The 14,378-nt window shown below is 41.1% G+C and overlaps 1 protein-coding gene across 3 annotated transcripts in view; it reads left to right on the top strand.

Moving 5' to 3' along the window:
- The first annotated feature begins 2,207 nt into the window (after positions 1–2,207).
- COG3 (component of oligomeric golgi complex 3) overlaps positions 2,208–14,378 on the top strand; it is a 30,674-nt gene continuing 18,503 nt past the window's right edge. Inside the window, exons 1-12 of one of the 3 annotated variants that reach the window (XM_062487716.1) lie at positions 2,208–2,375; positions 4,236–4,382; positions 4,902–4,963; positions 6,616–6,781; positions 7,551–7,625; positions 7,745–7,837; positions 8,130–8,255; positions 10,449–10,529; positions 10,753–10,796; positions 11,003–11,129; positions 11,625–11,716; positions 14,135–14,274. In XM_062487716.1, coding sequence (XP_062343700.1) covers positions 2,208–2,375; positions 4,236–4,382; positions 4,902–4,963; positions 6,616–6,781; positions 7,551–7,625; positions 7,745–7,837; positions 8,130–8,255; positions 10,449–10,529; positions 10,753–10,796; positions 11,003–11,129; positions 11,625–11,716; positions 14,135–14,274 — 1,321 coding nt within the window. Of the gene's footprint in view, positions 2,376–4,235; positions 4,383–4,901; positions 4,964–6,615; positions 6,782–7,550; positions 7,626–7,744; positions 7,838–8,129; positions 8,256–10,448; positions 10,530–10,752; positions 10,797–11,002; positions 11,130–11,624; positions 11,717–14,134; positions 14,275–14,378 lie in introns of those variants that run through there. The other 2 variants (XM_062487717.1, XM_062487718.1) reach the window with 2 other exon arrangements.

The following is a 14,378-nucleotide window of genomic DNA, read 5'->3' as shown; positions in this document are numbered from 1 at the left end:
CTTGAAGAAAGTGTTTCTTTTTTCTTCCAATGTATAATTCTTGATTTCAGCATAAGTGATTCTTCAGCATATTCATATGGAAATTGTGAATAGGAATGAAGTTCAAACAAGTTCATGCCCATCTGCTGATCTTGCAAAGGAACTTTCAATACCTCTTCCATCCTTGGGAAGAACTATTGGTTACCGGCCGTTTCACACTGAGCAGGCAGGCTCTGTCATGTGTGACAAGAACCAGCCCTTCCAAAAGTGAAGACTGCTTTCCTTCTTTAAAAAGACACCTAAGTCCAGAACTAGTGAACACTTTCATATACCAAAGAGGCTCAAGTTGCTGTTACATGCAAGGAAACATTTGATGTAGAAATCAACCACACCTTCTATAAATATTACCTTTAGGATTAAAGGTACATCAAAACTTCAGGGCCATTAACTCCAACAGTTATATCAAGCTTTTCCAGGGAAAAGGAATATGTGAGAGGCAAGTTGTAGGGTGGATCTTCTGTATTTACAGAGGGCAGCAAAGCAGGATCCATAGCTTTGGATTTTTGTGGCCTTATGTTCATCTTTTACACACTTTTCATAGAATCATGCATTCCACTTACTGCAATGAAACTTCTTTATCAAAATTGCTATAATCACTTAAAATTACTAATTTTGAATTCACAGGTTTTTTTTAAATGCACAAGGCACTTTCTTTCCTAAGGTAAAACATTTTCTATATATTAGGGGTATGCTGAAGTGCAGTGTTTTCCCTTACAACTGTTTCTGTGCTTCAATAAAAAAAAATGTAAATATTTTTGTATGCTACACAAGTAAAATGTTTTACTTTATTCTCAAGCCTATTAAAAGCACTACAATGTAAAGTGTGATGAGTTAGAGCTGCTTCCAGTTTTGAAGTTTCAGATACTTCAAGGTACTTAAATGAAAGCTGTTGCTGGCAGTGAGCTGTTCCCTGTTTAGCTAAGGCATACATACTAAAGTTGCTTGTATTTAAGAGCTTGTATTCCTGTGACTTGTGGCTGAATAACATGTACTGATCACACGTTTTTGGTTCTTTGGCATATCTTAAACAGAAACACCATTTCCCTCTCTGTTAGAGAAAGCTCTTGGCCTGAAACAGATCTATCAGCTTAGTTTTATGTAGCAACAGAGTAAGTTTTATCATACTTGTAACCAGAATGGATTTTTTTTTGAGCTCATGTGTGTGGTAGGTCAATGTCATGGACTAAGGCTAAGAGGGATGAGGAATCTGCTAGTTTGGAGTGTCAGTGACTGCACCAGCTAGTTGGTGGAGGCATAGCTGGGTAAGATGGATGGGAACTGGCTGCTAAGCCCCAAAAGCAGCACAGCAGTGAAGCAGTAGTTCAGGATCTCAGCTGAGACAGAGCCAGTGTGCCCAGGGGGCCAAGAAAAGCACTGGCATCCTGGCCTATATCAGCACTAGCGTGGCCAGCAGGAGCAGGATGGGGATTGTGCCCCTGTACTCAGCACTGCTGAAGCTGCATTTCAAGTGCTCTGTCCAGTTCTGGGCCCCACAGCCTGGGAATGATATTGAGCTGCTGGAGCATGTCCAGGGAAGGGTGGTGGAGCTGGTGAAGTGTCTGGAGCACAACTCAGATGATGGGGCTGTTCATTCAGCCTGGAGAAAAAGAAGCTCAGGGAGCATTTATCACTTCTAAACCTGCCTCAAAGGAGGTCGTTTTTCCCTGGAACCCAGTGCCAGGATAAGAGGACAAAGCCTCAAGCTGCACCAGGGGAGGTTTAGGCTGGACATCAGGAGCAATTTCTTCTCAGAAAGGGTCATTAGATACTGGAACGGGCTACCCAGGGCTGCAGTGGAGTCACTGTCCCTGGAGGCGTTAAAGGAATAACTGGATGTGGCATTCAGTGCCATGCTCTAGCTGATATGGTGACGTTCGGTCACATGTTGGCCTCGACCATCCGAGGTGTTTTCCAGGCGGATACACCTGGGGACGCGGGGGTGCCGCCCCCGCCCGCGCTCCTCCCAGCCGCCAGGGGGCGCCCTCCCCGCCCGCCGCCCCTCATGACGCCCTTTTCTGCCCCGTGCCCATGACGTCGCTCCCACGCGACGCGGCGCGGCGCCCTCCGAGCCTCCCCCGGAAGCGCCGCCCCGCTCCCGGCGTTCCGCCGCGCTCCCGGCGCCGCTCCCGGCCCGTCCCGGCCCTCCCGCCCCTCCCGCCGCCGGCAGCATGCTGGAGCCGCCGCCCGCGGAGCCGCCGCCCGCGGGCAGGGACGTGCGGGACCTCCTCAGCCTCTGGGACCGCCGCCCGCAGCCCACCGCGCCGCTCAGCGACCGCCAGACCGACTCGGTGCTGGAGCTGAAGGCGGCCGCCGAGAACCTGCCGGTGCCTGCCGAGGTGAGGGCGGCGGCGCTTCCAGGCCCGGAGAGGCGGGAGGAGGGCGGGAACGGCCGCCGTGCCACGTCGCCAGGCGGACGGGGGTGACAGCCCAGACCGGCTGGGCCTGCGGGGCCGCGGCCGCTCCCGCGTTTCGGGGGGCTCAGCAGCGTTTTGCGTTCTGGGTCGCACCCACAGCCGCGTCCCCAGCCTTCCCACTCCCTCGGGAGGGCTCGCTCTTCCGGGAGTCTTCCCGAGGAGCCTCCCGCCGCCCGCCCTGGCTGGCATGGGTTTGTAGGCAGCGGTGGGAGCTTCCCCTGAGAATCCGCAGGCTTTCTCTGCCTGCCCTAGCTGCTTCCCTCAGTCAACCAGCATTTGTCATCATGAAGTTGGGAGCTTTAGTCGTGGAGTTCATTCTTGTGGTCCTCTTAAATTGCTCCTTGCCAAAGCATAGCTGCTGGCGCCAACGTTATTTCCTGCTACGAATTGCACGCTCTCGAGCGAACTGAGGAAAGCCAGGAATAGTGGTATAAAGCTTAATAATTTGTCGGCACCATAGAGGACATGGTCTCCTACTGTGTAAAATTCCAAACTCTGATAAGGTGATTATTTATGAACACTCCCTTGTCTGCAAAGGAAGGTGGAACAGAATGCTTGCATTCCTAACTGCACTTTTCAGGAGAGGGTTTGTATTTAAATAGGATTGTGGTGCAAGATACGGTGCCATAAAATCAACAAAGCTTGCTCTCAGCAAGTGTCTGAAAGCTCAGAACTGCAAAAGGGAGCAATTCCTTCCTCAAATGCACCTTTTAAATTTAATTCTTCCTGGTTTCTTTTTGTTTGTGTAAGCACTATGCAAAAAGTAAATATTGGCAGGCATCCAGAGTGATTGTAGAAGGATATCCTGCTGTCAGAGGATGTTCTTAGGGATCTAAACCAGCTTTGCAACAGGGCAGGTTCTCTATTTGCCAGTGGGGACAACAGCAAAGCCAAGATACTGAGTTCTTCAGGGAATAGGGATAGTGATGTCTCAGCTGTCCTGAAACAGCTGACTCTGATGGATTCACCTTTTCCTTTGTGTAAGACATGAGAGAAACCCTGTCTCCCCTGCTAGGTTCAGGCATATTTTGGGGGGCAGGGCTGAGAAGTTTGTGGAAGTTGGGCAATGTATGGTGATCTGTTTTTTCTCAAATAGTTGAAACCCTGATGGTTCTTTCTTGTTGGACTAGTATTACCAGGCAGGGAATATTTTAGAAAGCGAGTTGTTTGCTAGAGAGATACCAGTTTATAGTTAAGCAGTATTTTCTGGTTTTACCCTACTGATGTTCTCAGAAAACATGCAGTTCATCATCACGCAGTTAAAGAGGGTATTATATTAGTTAAGTGTATATAACAGTATTTTTCTTCTTGAATTAATTTCTTCTCTATAGGCTAATTTATAGTCTCTGGTCATACTTAAATACAGTTTATCTCAAGTTATTTTTTTCCATGTTTTTCTTGCTTAAACAAAATAATTGTGGCTAAAAATAATACCTATTCAGCAGAGCTATTCTTTGTTTTCTGAATAAATTATGGCAGTGGTATTTAATTTTTCTTGAATGTCTGGTAAAAAAACCTGACAGTTCCTGTGTGGTGTTTCTAAATGTATGGATATTGTAATTGTTGGTGTAATGGTTGGACTCAGTGATCTCAGAGGTTTTTTCTAAACTTAATGATTCTGTGATTATCATATTGATAGATAAAATATCTGTTGTATTTTTTTCTTCAGGAGTATATACCTGTAATTTTCTCATCTTACTGTTTGGGGTTGCTTTGTAGTTGAACTGCATATATGAATTCTCAGTGAGTTGTCTGACCAAATCTGTGGTGTTTTGTGAGCAGCTTCCCATTGAGGACTTGTGCAGCCTGACGTCCCAGTCGCTCCCTGTTCTGCTGACAGCTGCGGTGCCAGAATCCACGGAGGATGTCCTTTTGAAGGGATTTGCAACACTAGGGATGGAGGATGAAAGAATTGAAACAGCACAGCAGGTAAGCTCATGACCTCCAAGATGCAGTAATCTTCAGAGAATTCTGTTAGTTTCTGTGTCTTGCCTAGCTTTTGGTGGGTTTGCTAAATCTTTTGGGCCGTTTCCAAGATGCATAAGGGGGAATTTGAGGGGAAAGCATCACTGAAGTCTTAGGTCTGAAGTGACAGGTACTTTTTTGCATTTGGAGTGGAACCTAATGTGAGAATAAGGCACGCCCTTGGTAAAGTGGTGTTGCTCTTGAAGAAGAAGAACCCCCACTCTCTAATGTGATACCCTTGTTCTTGTGCAAATAAAGCCAGATGAAATTCTTTCCCATTTCAACTCAGTGAAAGGATAGAATGGAGTATTTCAGTTGGAAGGGACCCACAGTGAGGAAATTGTTCCCTAGATTAATAACTGAATTCTGAAACAGCTCTGTTTTTAACAAAAGCTCATCTTCATTTCATAGATCATAGATTTGATTTTTTTAAATTGATTGCATGTGATATCTATATTGTTCACACCATAAAATCTCTTCTAGTTCTTCTCGTGGTTTGCTCAGGTGCAAACACAGATGGATCAAGATGAAGGTGCCAAGTATAGGTACGTGCTCTTCCTCAGTTCCTTTCACTATAAGCAGTTCCACCCTTGAAGGATTTCATCTTGTCCATTAATGTTAGCACGTGTTCACATTCAGCTGGTGGGGAATGGGGGAATGTGTTGGGGCAGCTGAAGCTTTCCAAGGCTGTGTGCCTCACTCCCAAAGGCCATTGCCCAGGTGGCAGAGCAGTTAAAGGGGACGCAGATTTCCTTCTGAATTGCCCAGTATGTTTGGACAGATGGAAATTAGTTTTGGCTTACAGACAGGGGTGTAGGCAAAGGCAATGTAAGAGCTTTCCTGTGATGTTTCAATTGCTGCTGCTGTTGGAATGGCATCCTCTGAGGGTGAGATTATAGGCAGCGGTGACTGTGGTCATTTTTGTTCTCACCATTTGGCTCACCAGACTATGGTTGTCATTCTGTATCTGCATTCCTTGACACTTTGTTCAACTCCAGTTTTGAGTCTTGTCATTCTCATCTGTTTTTGTGTAGCTGACTTTCCCATCAGGCTCAGAAGAACCCCTTCCCACTGACTTTGACAGTTACTCCTTGGGCGTCTGAAGTACTGCTGAATGGCTTAGCTGGATCTGCTGGTGGCTTTTAGGGAAACTGGCTTCTATTTTAAGACTTCACAGACTTGCCCTTGGCCACAAAGAGATGCTGCTGTATTCCCTCTTGCGTTTTTCTTCTGCTTTTCCTTGGGCTATTTCTTTCTCTTTTGCTCTGACATTTGAGGACATGACTTTTCTTAAAAGCAGAGGGTGAGGCATATACTGGTTCCCATGATCTGATAATTAAGAACCTAAAAGGAGTAGCAGGCTTGCACTTTGTCACTTGACATGTTCATAATGTTGCACACAGGTGCTCAAGTGTGCCATGGATGCACACCAGTGGTTTGTAGGCTGGCCAGTATGCTACTGTCTGCAGGAGGCCAAAGGTGCAGGAGGAAAAGAAATAAGTTCTTTGCCTGTTGTACATGGACAGAGGGAATTGTTTTACTTGCGGCTTTGTAAGTGGTAAAGTAGAACTCAGAAGTTTTAGCTGACATCCAAGAGTGTTAATTTTTAATATGCTTTAGATAAGCTGAATGCTTGACATAACACTCAGTTATCATTTAGAGTTTTTGTCTGCATTGAGCCTTAGATGAATCTGGTGACAGTAGGCACTGGATCTATTTAATTTAAGCTTCTTTCAATCCTCGCAATAAGTTTTGAATCTTCTAGATAATTTCAGCTACTTCAGGAGAAAAAAAGTAATTTCTAAACGGAAACTGAAGATTGTAGAGAAGTGAGTCAAATTAACACCCCTGTTGGGAGCAAAGCAGGTAGAATTTGGCTGCTTGCAGAAGTCACTGTGTTTGTGCTGCCCATTTAGACAGTATTCATGCGCTCCAGACTAACTGTGGTGCAAGCTGCTGCTTTCTAGGTAGGCTTGCTATAAGGAATGTCAGGGAAATGGAGTGACTATTCCAGACCCTTCAGCTCTGTTATTACTGAGGTGATGAAGCATCTGCTTATTGTGCACTCTTGCTTGATGCAAGCGATCTCTTATTCCTAGGGAGAGAAAAGTGGTGGCAGTGTCCCTGCAGGCAGCTGGATTGCAAATACAGGAAGGGAAATTTTACTTCTGTTATCTGTTGGTTCTCTTTTTTCTAGACAGATGAGGGATTACTTGTCTGGCTTTCAGGAGCAGTGTGATGCTATCTTGGATGATGTGAATAGTGCCCTTCAGCACCTGGAGTCACTGCAAAAACAGTATCTTTTTGTGTCGACAAAGACAGGAACACTGCATGAGGCCTGTGAACAGCTTTTGAAAGAGCAGGTAATCTTTGATTGAAGGATTACTGGGAACTGCTTTTTCTTGGGCTGGGAAAACATGTGAGCTGTGTTAACAATCTGTCCATTTGCTTTGGACCTAATTTTTTGGGTGTGTTTCACCTGCAGCTGGGGTGTCAGGCTCTGCAGTAAAATGTTCAGTATTTGTCAGTAAATGCTTTAATGAAGAAAGCTAGCTGAGGGCAGCTTTTGTAACTGATGCCTGACAAGTGCAAACTGTATTGGAACTACTAATGCATATCACTTGCAAAAGTATTTTGAGCTGGTTACTGCAAGATCCCTACATATGGGAGCTTTTTTCCCAGATGCTTTTGTTTTTCCTGATGAGCTTCTGCAACAGTGATACAGTGAACATTTTTTTTTATAGTCAGACTGGATAAGAGAAAACTTTTTAAGACTCCAGTCCTGAAATACAGGATTTCTACCGTTCTCCATAATGCTGATGGCAGCACTGCTGTTTGTATGCAGCATTGTCTTTGGAATACTGACAAACCTGTAGTATATATTATTTTAAATACACTACTGAAAATAATGTGTCAATCTCTGGTAAGAGAGAGCAAGAGAGCGCTGTTGTATTCTGCATCTTCTGTTGTATGTAATTAGTTTTAAGTTACTTGGAGCTATTCAATGATGTGTGCTGAGAGCTGAAAGGGAGGCTTAATAATTTTATACACACACGTGTGTGTGTGTATATATATATATTTAAACTGCTTGGTAAGTAGATGATTTTCTTTCATTCGTTGTTTCTTGAATAGTCAGAACTTGTTGACCTGGCTGAAAACATCCAGCAGAAACTTTCTTACTTTAATGAGCTGGAAAACATCAACACTGTAAGTATTATTTCATTGTTAATAGTCTTAGAAAATGAAAATGTATTGGATTTGAACTTAGTCACCAACAGTAGTGCACTTAGGTTCCTTACAATGATGCCTTGTCTTGTTTTCCAAAGAAACTGAATTCCCCTACGCTGTCGGTGAACAGTGAAGGATTCATTCCCACGCTGGCTAAACTTGATGATTGTATTGCATATATTTCATCACATGTAAGTCATTCTGTATTAATTTTAGTTAAATTGTCACAACTATGTGTTCATACTTTTTTAATGTTTTTTTTTTCCCTATAAAAAGTTTTTCTGCCAAATACAGGAAGAAGTTAAGGATGGTGCTTTATAGACTTAGGAAATTTTTATTGAATATACTTACTATTCTGCTTATTTTTTGTAAAATACTGCTTTTAGTTTGTATAGGCTAGCTAGTTATGTGAGTGTTTTAAGTTTTGATAAATTTTTGACTCTTACTATTTCTATTTAAAATGGATTTTTTTCTTTCTTTCAGCCAAATTTTAAAGACTATCCTGTATATTTGACAAAGTTTAAACAATGCCTTTCTAAAGCTATGCACCTTATCAAGACATACACTGTGAATACACTACAGAACCTCACAACCCAGTTAATGAAAAGGGTAAGGTGATTCGGGAAGTGGAGCTGTACTGAAATGTCTATTGTAACATCAAGCAGTTGTCTTTTTTATTTTTTTAAGAGTGGGATGTGTCAGTTTTTTTGTGAAAATAGGTCAGTGCTGTGGTGTTTGTGTAGGTTGTCCAATACTCAGCCAAATATGACAGAGACCTAGTGATCCAAAAGATGTAAAAGCAGTAATAATTAAAAAATTATGGCAATTGAAGAAGGTGAAGTCGGTGAATTGAAGTAGGTGAGCAGTAAGCTGGTGAAGGCCAGGGATGGATGAAGGACTGTTGTTAGAGACAGCAGATGGCCAGACAGTTTGCTTTCCTGAACCAGAGTGTGCACTGGAGCTCTGACCTGCCTGTTGGTCTGTTGCCAAATGGGGAAGGTGCATAAGAGAAACAGAGGTACTGTGGTGTTTTGTTGTGGAGATGGAGTGCTTTGAAGATGGAGAGAGACTGAGGGGAATACTTGAAAAAAGTATACAGGAGCTGGGTATTATAGGATGGTAATTGTAAAGGACAGCTCTGATTCATGCTGTGATCATTTCAGTGTTACATTCCAGTAGGTATTCTTGGGTGCTCTGGGTCATGTAAATGTTCATTTATTCTGCAGTGGTTTGTGTAGCTGCAGATAACAGCTGTGCCAGGTTCCTACTAGTTTTGCCAGTTTTTTTTGTTTCATTTATAAAATGTTGACAGTGATGCTAGAGTGTCCCAGGAAAGAGACACCCTGTCCCAGCTGTTTACTCCCCCTCACTCCAGTGAGATTTAGGCATAAACGTGAGCAGGGAGGTTTTTTTGGTCTCATTAAAATGTTGATAGTCTCATGCTGCAATATTCTGGCAGAGCAGAAGGGTGAGGGGAATGTCTCGTCCTGTGCACTTTGATTCTTTCTCCAAATAATTGTTGTGTACCTTGTGCTCAGTTCTATGGCTGGCAAACTGGGTGTCCTGAGGGATAATCGGTGAAACTGGGAGATGCTAGAATTCAGAACTGGCACACCTAAAATAAGGGAATTTTAGGCAGTGTTCATGGAAAGGGTACTCCTGGAGTGAAGATCTTGGTTAAGTGGCATTGGATGTTTTTTGTGTTTGGTACAAACCTAGGTTTTATTTTAAAAAAAGGTATCATAGCTTGGTTTGATGCCAATGGGTTGCTCTGACTGAGCTGAATTTAAACAAAATTGAACATCTCTGGTAATAAGCATATCTAGAGAAAGAAGTATAACCTAATTTCTGGATTTGAATTGCTGCTTAGGATTTTTAAGTCAGGAAGGATATGTCTTTTAGGAGTCGGATGACCTTTTGCTTCCCATGTACGTGGGAGTTTTGTGGATATTTTGTATACTTTGAAACATCAAATGGCACCTTCTGCTAAAGTGCAGTACTGGATCAGTGTTTTTTAGTTGTAGTGCTGACTTTTCCTGTTCAACAGAATAAGACTGTCAGGACTGCAAAGGGACTGAGATTTGGATGTTTTTTGATGATGCACACATGTGGGTGGAGGTTTTGATGTATGTTTGTAGAAGGATTATGGGGTTGCTCACAGGGAGGAAAATAGGAGGTGAGAATGGAGGAATTTTCCTGTCCCCATCATGTTTCCAAAGAAGATCATCTCTTGTCTCTCGCTTCAGTAGGGATAAGGTGAAGAAAGCTTGGTGTGTAAGTTGGGTCTCTGCTCTGCTTTATTAGTGCTAGAATTTTTCTAAGTTCAGGCTGTCTGCCCTGCTGGGCTGGGGAGCTGTAGGGGGAGCTGCCTCAAGACTTGATATTCTGGTTGGAGCTTAAATACAAGCTTGAAACTTAGCTTCTCTGCCTTGGATCAGCAGATAAAAGGGAAATTTGTCCCATTTTCATACTACATGTTAGGGTCCAGCAATTAGTACTACTCTGGCAGGTCCAGAGAAAATTGTTGTCTCTAATGGAGAATGTCATAATTACTGAAAATCTTCCTTTTCCTGTAGAGGCTGTTGGATGAAACTTTTGGGTTGGGTTTTGTTCTTCTGTCTGACTTCGAGTTCTGAAACCAGCACGCCTTTGTTGGTGGGAAGTGGCAAAGAGCTGTTCCACTGGAAGCATGTCCATAAAGAACCAGTTCCCTGTTTTAGAAGCTAATTATCTCAGCCATTATATACTAGTGGCCAAATACAGCATTTTGGTTTTTAATCAATTACTTATCTCTTCTTTCAGGATCCTTCAGCTGTGCCAAATTCTGACAATGCCTTCACGCTGTTTTATGTGAAATTCAGAGCAGCTGCTCCTAAAGTCAGAGTAAGTAGCGGGTAACTAACTTTTAAAAAGGAAGTTTTGAAAATGAGGGTTGAATTTATTTGTCTGAATGCAAGGATTGCATATTGTGCAAGTGTGAATGTCCAAAGATTGCGTATTGTATCCATGGGAAAATACTATGAACTCTTTTCCAGTTACTACAAAAAAGTAATTTACTGATAATGCTTCTTTCTCTTTTTTTCTTTTTTTTTTTTTTTTTGAGTAGACTCTTATTGAACAAGTAGAGCAGAGATCTGAAAAAATGCCAGAGTGAGTATGTCTACATAATTTTTCTTCAGCAGTTTTAAGTTTTGAAAATATTTACTATTGTTTAAATACTGTTACACACATTACATGTTTAAAAGAAAGATTTAAAAATTGAAATTACACAGACCTACAGACGGTATTAGAATGCATTTTATGTGTGCCAGAAAATTATTTTCAGGATGCAGTTACTGTTTTAATTTCTTGGCTAGGTATCAGCAAGTTCTCAATGAAATCCATCAATGTTATCTCGACCAGCGGGAGCTTTTGCTTGGTCCAAGTATTGCTAGCACTGTTACAGAATTAACCAGTCAGAATAACAGAGATCATTGTGCTCTGGTAGGTAAAGTAGTCATGTGCTGTGTGAGTTTTGTTGTGTTTTAATCCCCTCTCCCCCACGTAGAATGTACTTAATTCAGTCATTTACATGCAGAATTGTTACTGTTGTTTGTGGGTTTGAATCATTAACATTCTACTAATATTTTCAAGCCATACATGTTTTGTTTCTGTAAAAACTTCACCCTGTTACAAACCTCACAGAGGGGGGAGGATAAAAAAAGAGGTATTAAATGTATTTCAGAATGTAAATTTCAGAAGCAAAAAAGGGACAGAAGTTGTACAGTGAGCTTTTATTTGGCTAGTAACATCTTTTCAGCCCATAGTCTTAGAGTTCATCTCATTACTTTTGAATTTTACAAAGCTTCAGTTTAATCATAGCTGTAATAATCACAACACGATATATAATATATAGTAGTAATACCTGTCATATCTCTCATGATACTCATGGAAGGAAAATAATTTAATAATCAAGTATTTGTATTTCTGTGAATGCAGGTACGAAGTGGTTGTGCCTTTATGGTCCATGTATGCCAGGATGAGCACCAGCTTTACAATGAGTTCTTCACAAAACCAACACCAAAACTGGAGTAGGTGGTACATGCTGGTTTTGCTTTATTGCATGTTTGTATTTAGTGTGTTGTGATGTAGCAGACAACATTATATGGCAAACAGGGCTGTGTTCAAGTGGTTTGGTAAGAATTAGCAAGACTAAAAACAGCTTAATCTCTTTAAGCATCAGAATATGATGGTCTTGTGTTTCCTTTTCTCTTGAAGCAAAGCTGATAGTTCCCATTCTCCATAAATAATCTTTGCAAATGCTCTGTAGATAGTCTGAAAAAGTTAAAGATACTCAGGTTCTTTGAAAATAGCTATAGAAGCCTACAGCTCTCTGCTGGTTTTGTGCAGCCTGTTGCACAAGTGCTTTCATTTGCTTCGGCCTGAAATTAGGCTGTTGCCCGCCAGCTGTTTTTCCAGAAGGATTTAATAATCTGCCCTTACTGTCAAGGAGTATTTGTATGTTGCCTGTATTTGGGCTGGACAGAAGGCAGGGTAGTGGATGCCTGATGAGAACAGTGTCCCAGTCTCCTCAGCCTAAACCTAAAAAAAGGGACAGATTTTTACAGTAATTGCACTGTAAAAGTATTGTGAAGTTTTGACAACAGACCAGTAATAGTAAAGCAATTGAATAGTTTATGCTCCTCCTCCAGTTTTCTGGTATGTTTTAGTAATGATACTTGATTTTGAAATTTGGGTAGGTCATGTTCCCTTGCTATAAAGTTCCTGACTAAAGTATATTCCTATTAATATAACTGAGACACTGTTTTTGAGTGTTGCAATATCTTAAATTGAGTATAGTTTGAGTTGAACAAGTGTGTAATCTGAAAAAAAGACTGCCTGCTGCCCTCCCCATCCTTCACAGCTAAAGGAAAACCAAAACTGCATAAAGCCTCACTAGAGATAAACCACAGTGCCCAAGTAGGCACAGTCTTTTCTGAGGAATTGTGGGCTCGTGTGGGGGATGCTCAGAATGTGAGGTGACTGAAATAAATTTGCTTAAAAATCAGTTTAGCTATTTCAGTCCAAATCCTGGAGTAAACACCCCTAATTGAAAATAGTGTAAAATATTGTTAATCCAGAAATTTTGTCACTAGTGCTGTTCACACCAAGAATGAGAATAAACTTCTGATTTTTTTTTTTAATTTTGATGGAATGTAATTACCTCGTTTTCTAAGAACTTGCTTCCTTTTTTTTTCTTTTTTTTTTTGCTTACAGCTAAATAAAATATTTTAAGAAAAATGTTTCAAATAGTAGCTACTTTATTAGGTTTCTCTTAGCATAATACATAGCCTCATTTTCTTTTCTGCAGTGCTAAGGTGCTCTGAAGACATTGGAGGCATGTGTTTATGTAGAGATAAGAGTTTACCAAAATTTTACCCAAGAGCAGAGATCTGAGATTGAGTATTGTATTTAATGATAAGGCTGCTAAAACTTTCTCTTTTGTTTCTGCTTTTGATGTGGAGAGTTACTGTTTTACCAAGTTGCTTATAGTGCTATAGGATGCAAAGGAAGAGGCATTCAAAGTGTTTCTTCTGAGTATTCTTTCATTAACTTTTTTGTTCTCTGTTTGAGGAACTGAGGTATCCTTGTTCTACTGACAGACATTCTTTGTGAGTTAGAAAAAAACAAATTGTGCAATAAACTTGATATCTTTATTACACCGTGATTACTTCAGTGTTTTTGATGTTTATATTTCCATCTCTAACTGGGAAATTACTTGAATTTTCAGCTACTGGCAATAACATTAATTCCTAATGTGTAATTAGTAAAGGGAGCATTGAGAATGCCAAAAATGTCTAGAGTGAGTGCTATTGGTGTCTTAACCAAGGTATGTGTCACTTTGAATATGAAAGAAAAAAAAAACTGAAATGGGACTTGTGGAGTGTAACTGCATTGATATGGTAGCTTTAGTTAGATTGGGAAGTGTGCTCTGAGATGTTGGTAGCAATTACAGAAAACATTACCAAGCTTCTCCTCCTGCATCCCTCTTTGTGTGCTCCTCGTTCTAATACACTGTTGAGTACTTGGAATCAGATGAGCCTTTTCTCAAGGGAAAATTTGGGTTATGATTCTGAGCTCAGCAGGAGTACTTTTTTACACAGAAGCCAAGTAAACCGGTTTGCATTATCTTCTCTTTGAGTTGTTGTTTGGTGTGCGTAGTTTTTTTGTTAAAAACCCAAACAAAGGTGGATTTTTAAAATTAATGAAAAGCTGTAACACCATGGTTAAGCAGTTGGTATGCCACGTCTTTTAAAACTTTTCCCACTTTGTAGGAAATAGTGGGTTTATGTTTTAAACAGTCTTGTCTAAAGTCTTCTATGACACTTCTTTTCTCACCTTCCTTTCAAAAATCTTTGCCACAAAATAACCTGTGTTTGTGATAAAATCTTCTTTTGTTTTTGGGGGATCCTGAAAGTACTTTGTTTTGTTTTATTTTTCCTTCACAGTGAACTCTTGGAGAAGTTATGTCTTTCATTGTATGATGTCCTGAGGCCAATGATCATCCATGTCATTCACTTAGAGACACTTTCTGAACTCTGTGGGATTCTCAAAAATGAGATGCTTGAGGATCATGTACAGAACAATGGTAACTCACAGATTGAATATTATTGTTTTTAAGTGTTTTCTTAACTGATAAAATTATTTAATTGCATAGTCAGAAATTCTAGATGCTTATTTCTTCCTAGTGAA

The sequence above is a fragment of the Cinclus cinclus genome, chromosome 2 (genome assembly GCF_963662255.1).
Source record: "Cinclus cinclus chromosome 2, bCinCin1.1, whole genome shotgun sequence".
NCBI classification, from domain to species: Eukaryota; Metazoa; Chordata; class Aves; order Passeriformes; family Cinclidae; genus Cinclus; species Cinclus cinclus.
This window is presented reverse-complemented; position numbering and strand designations above follow the sequence as displayed.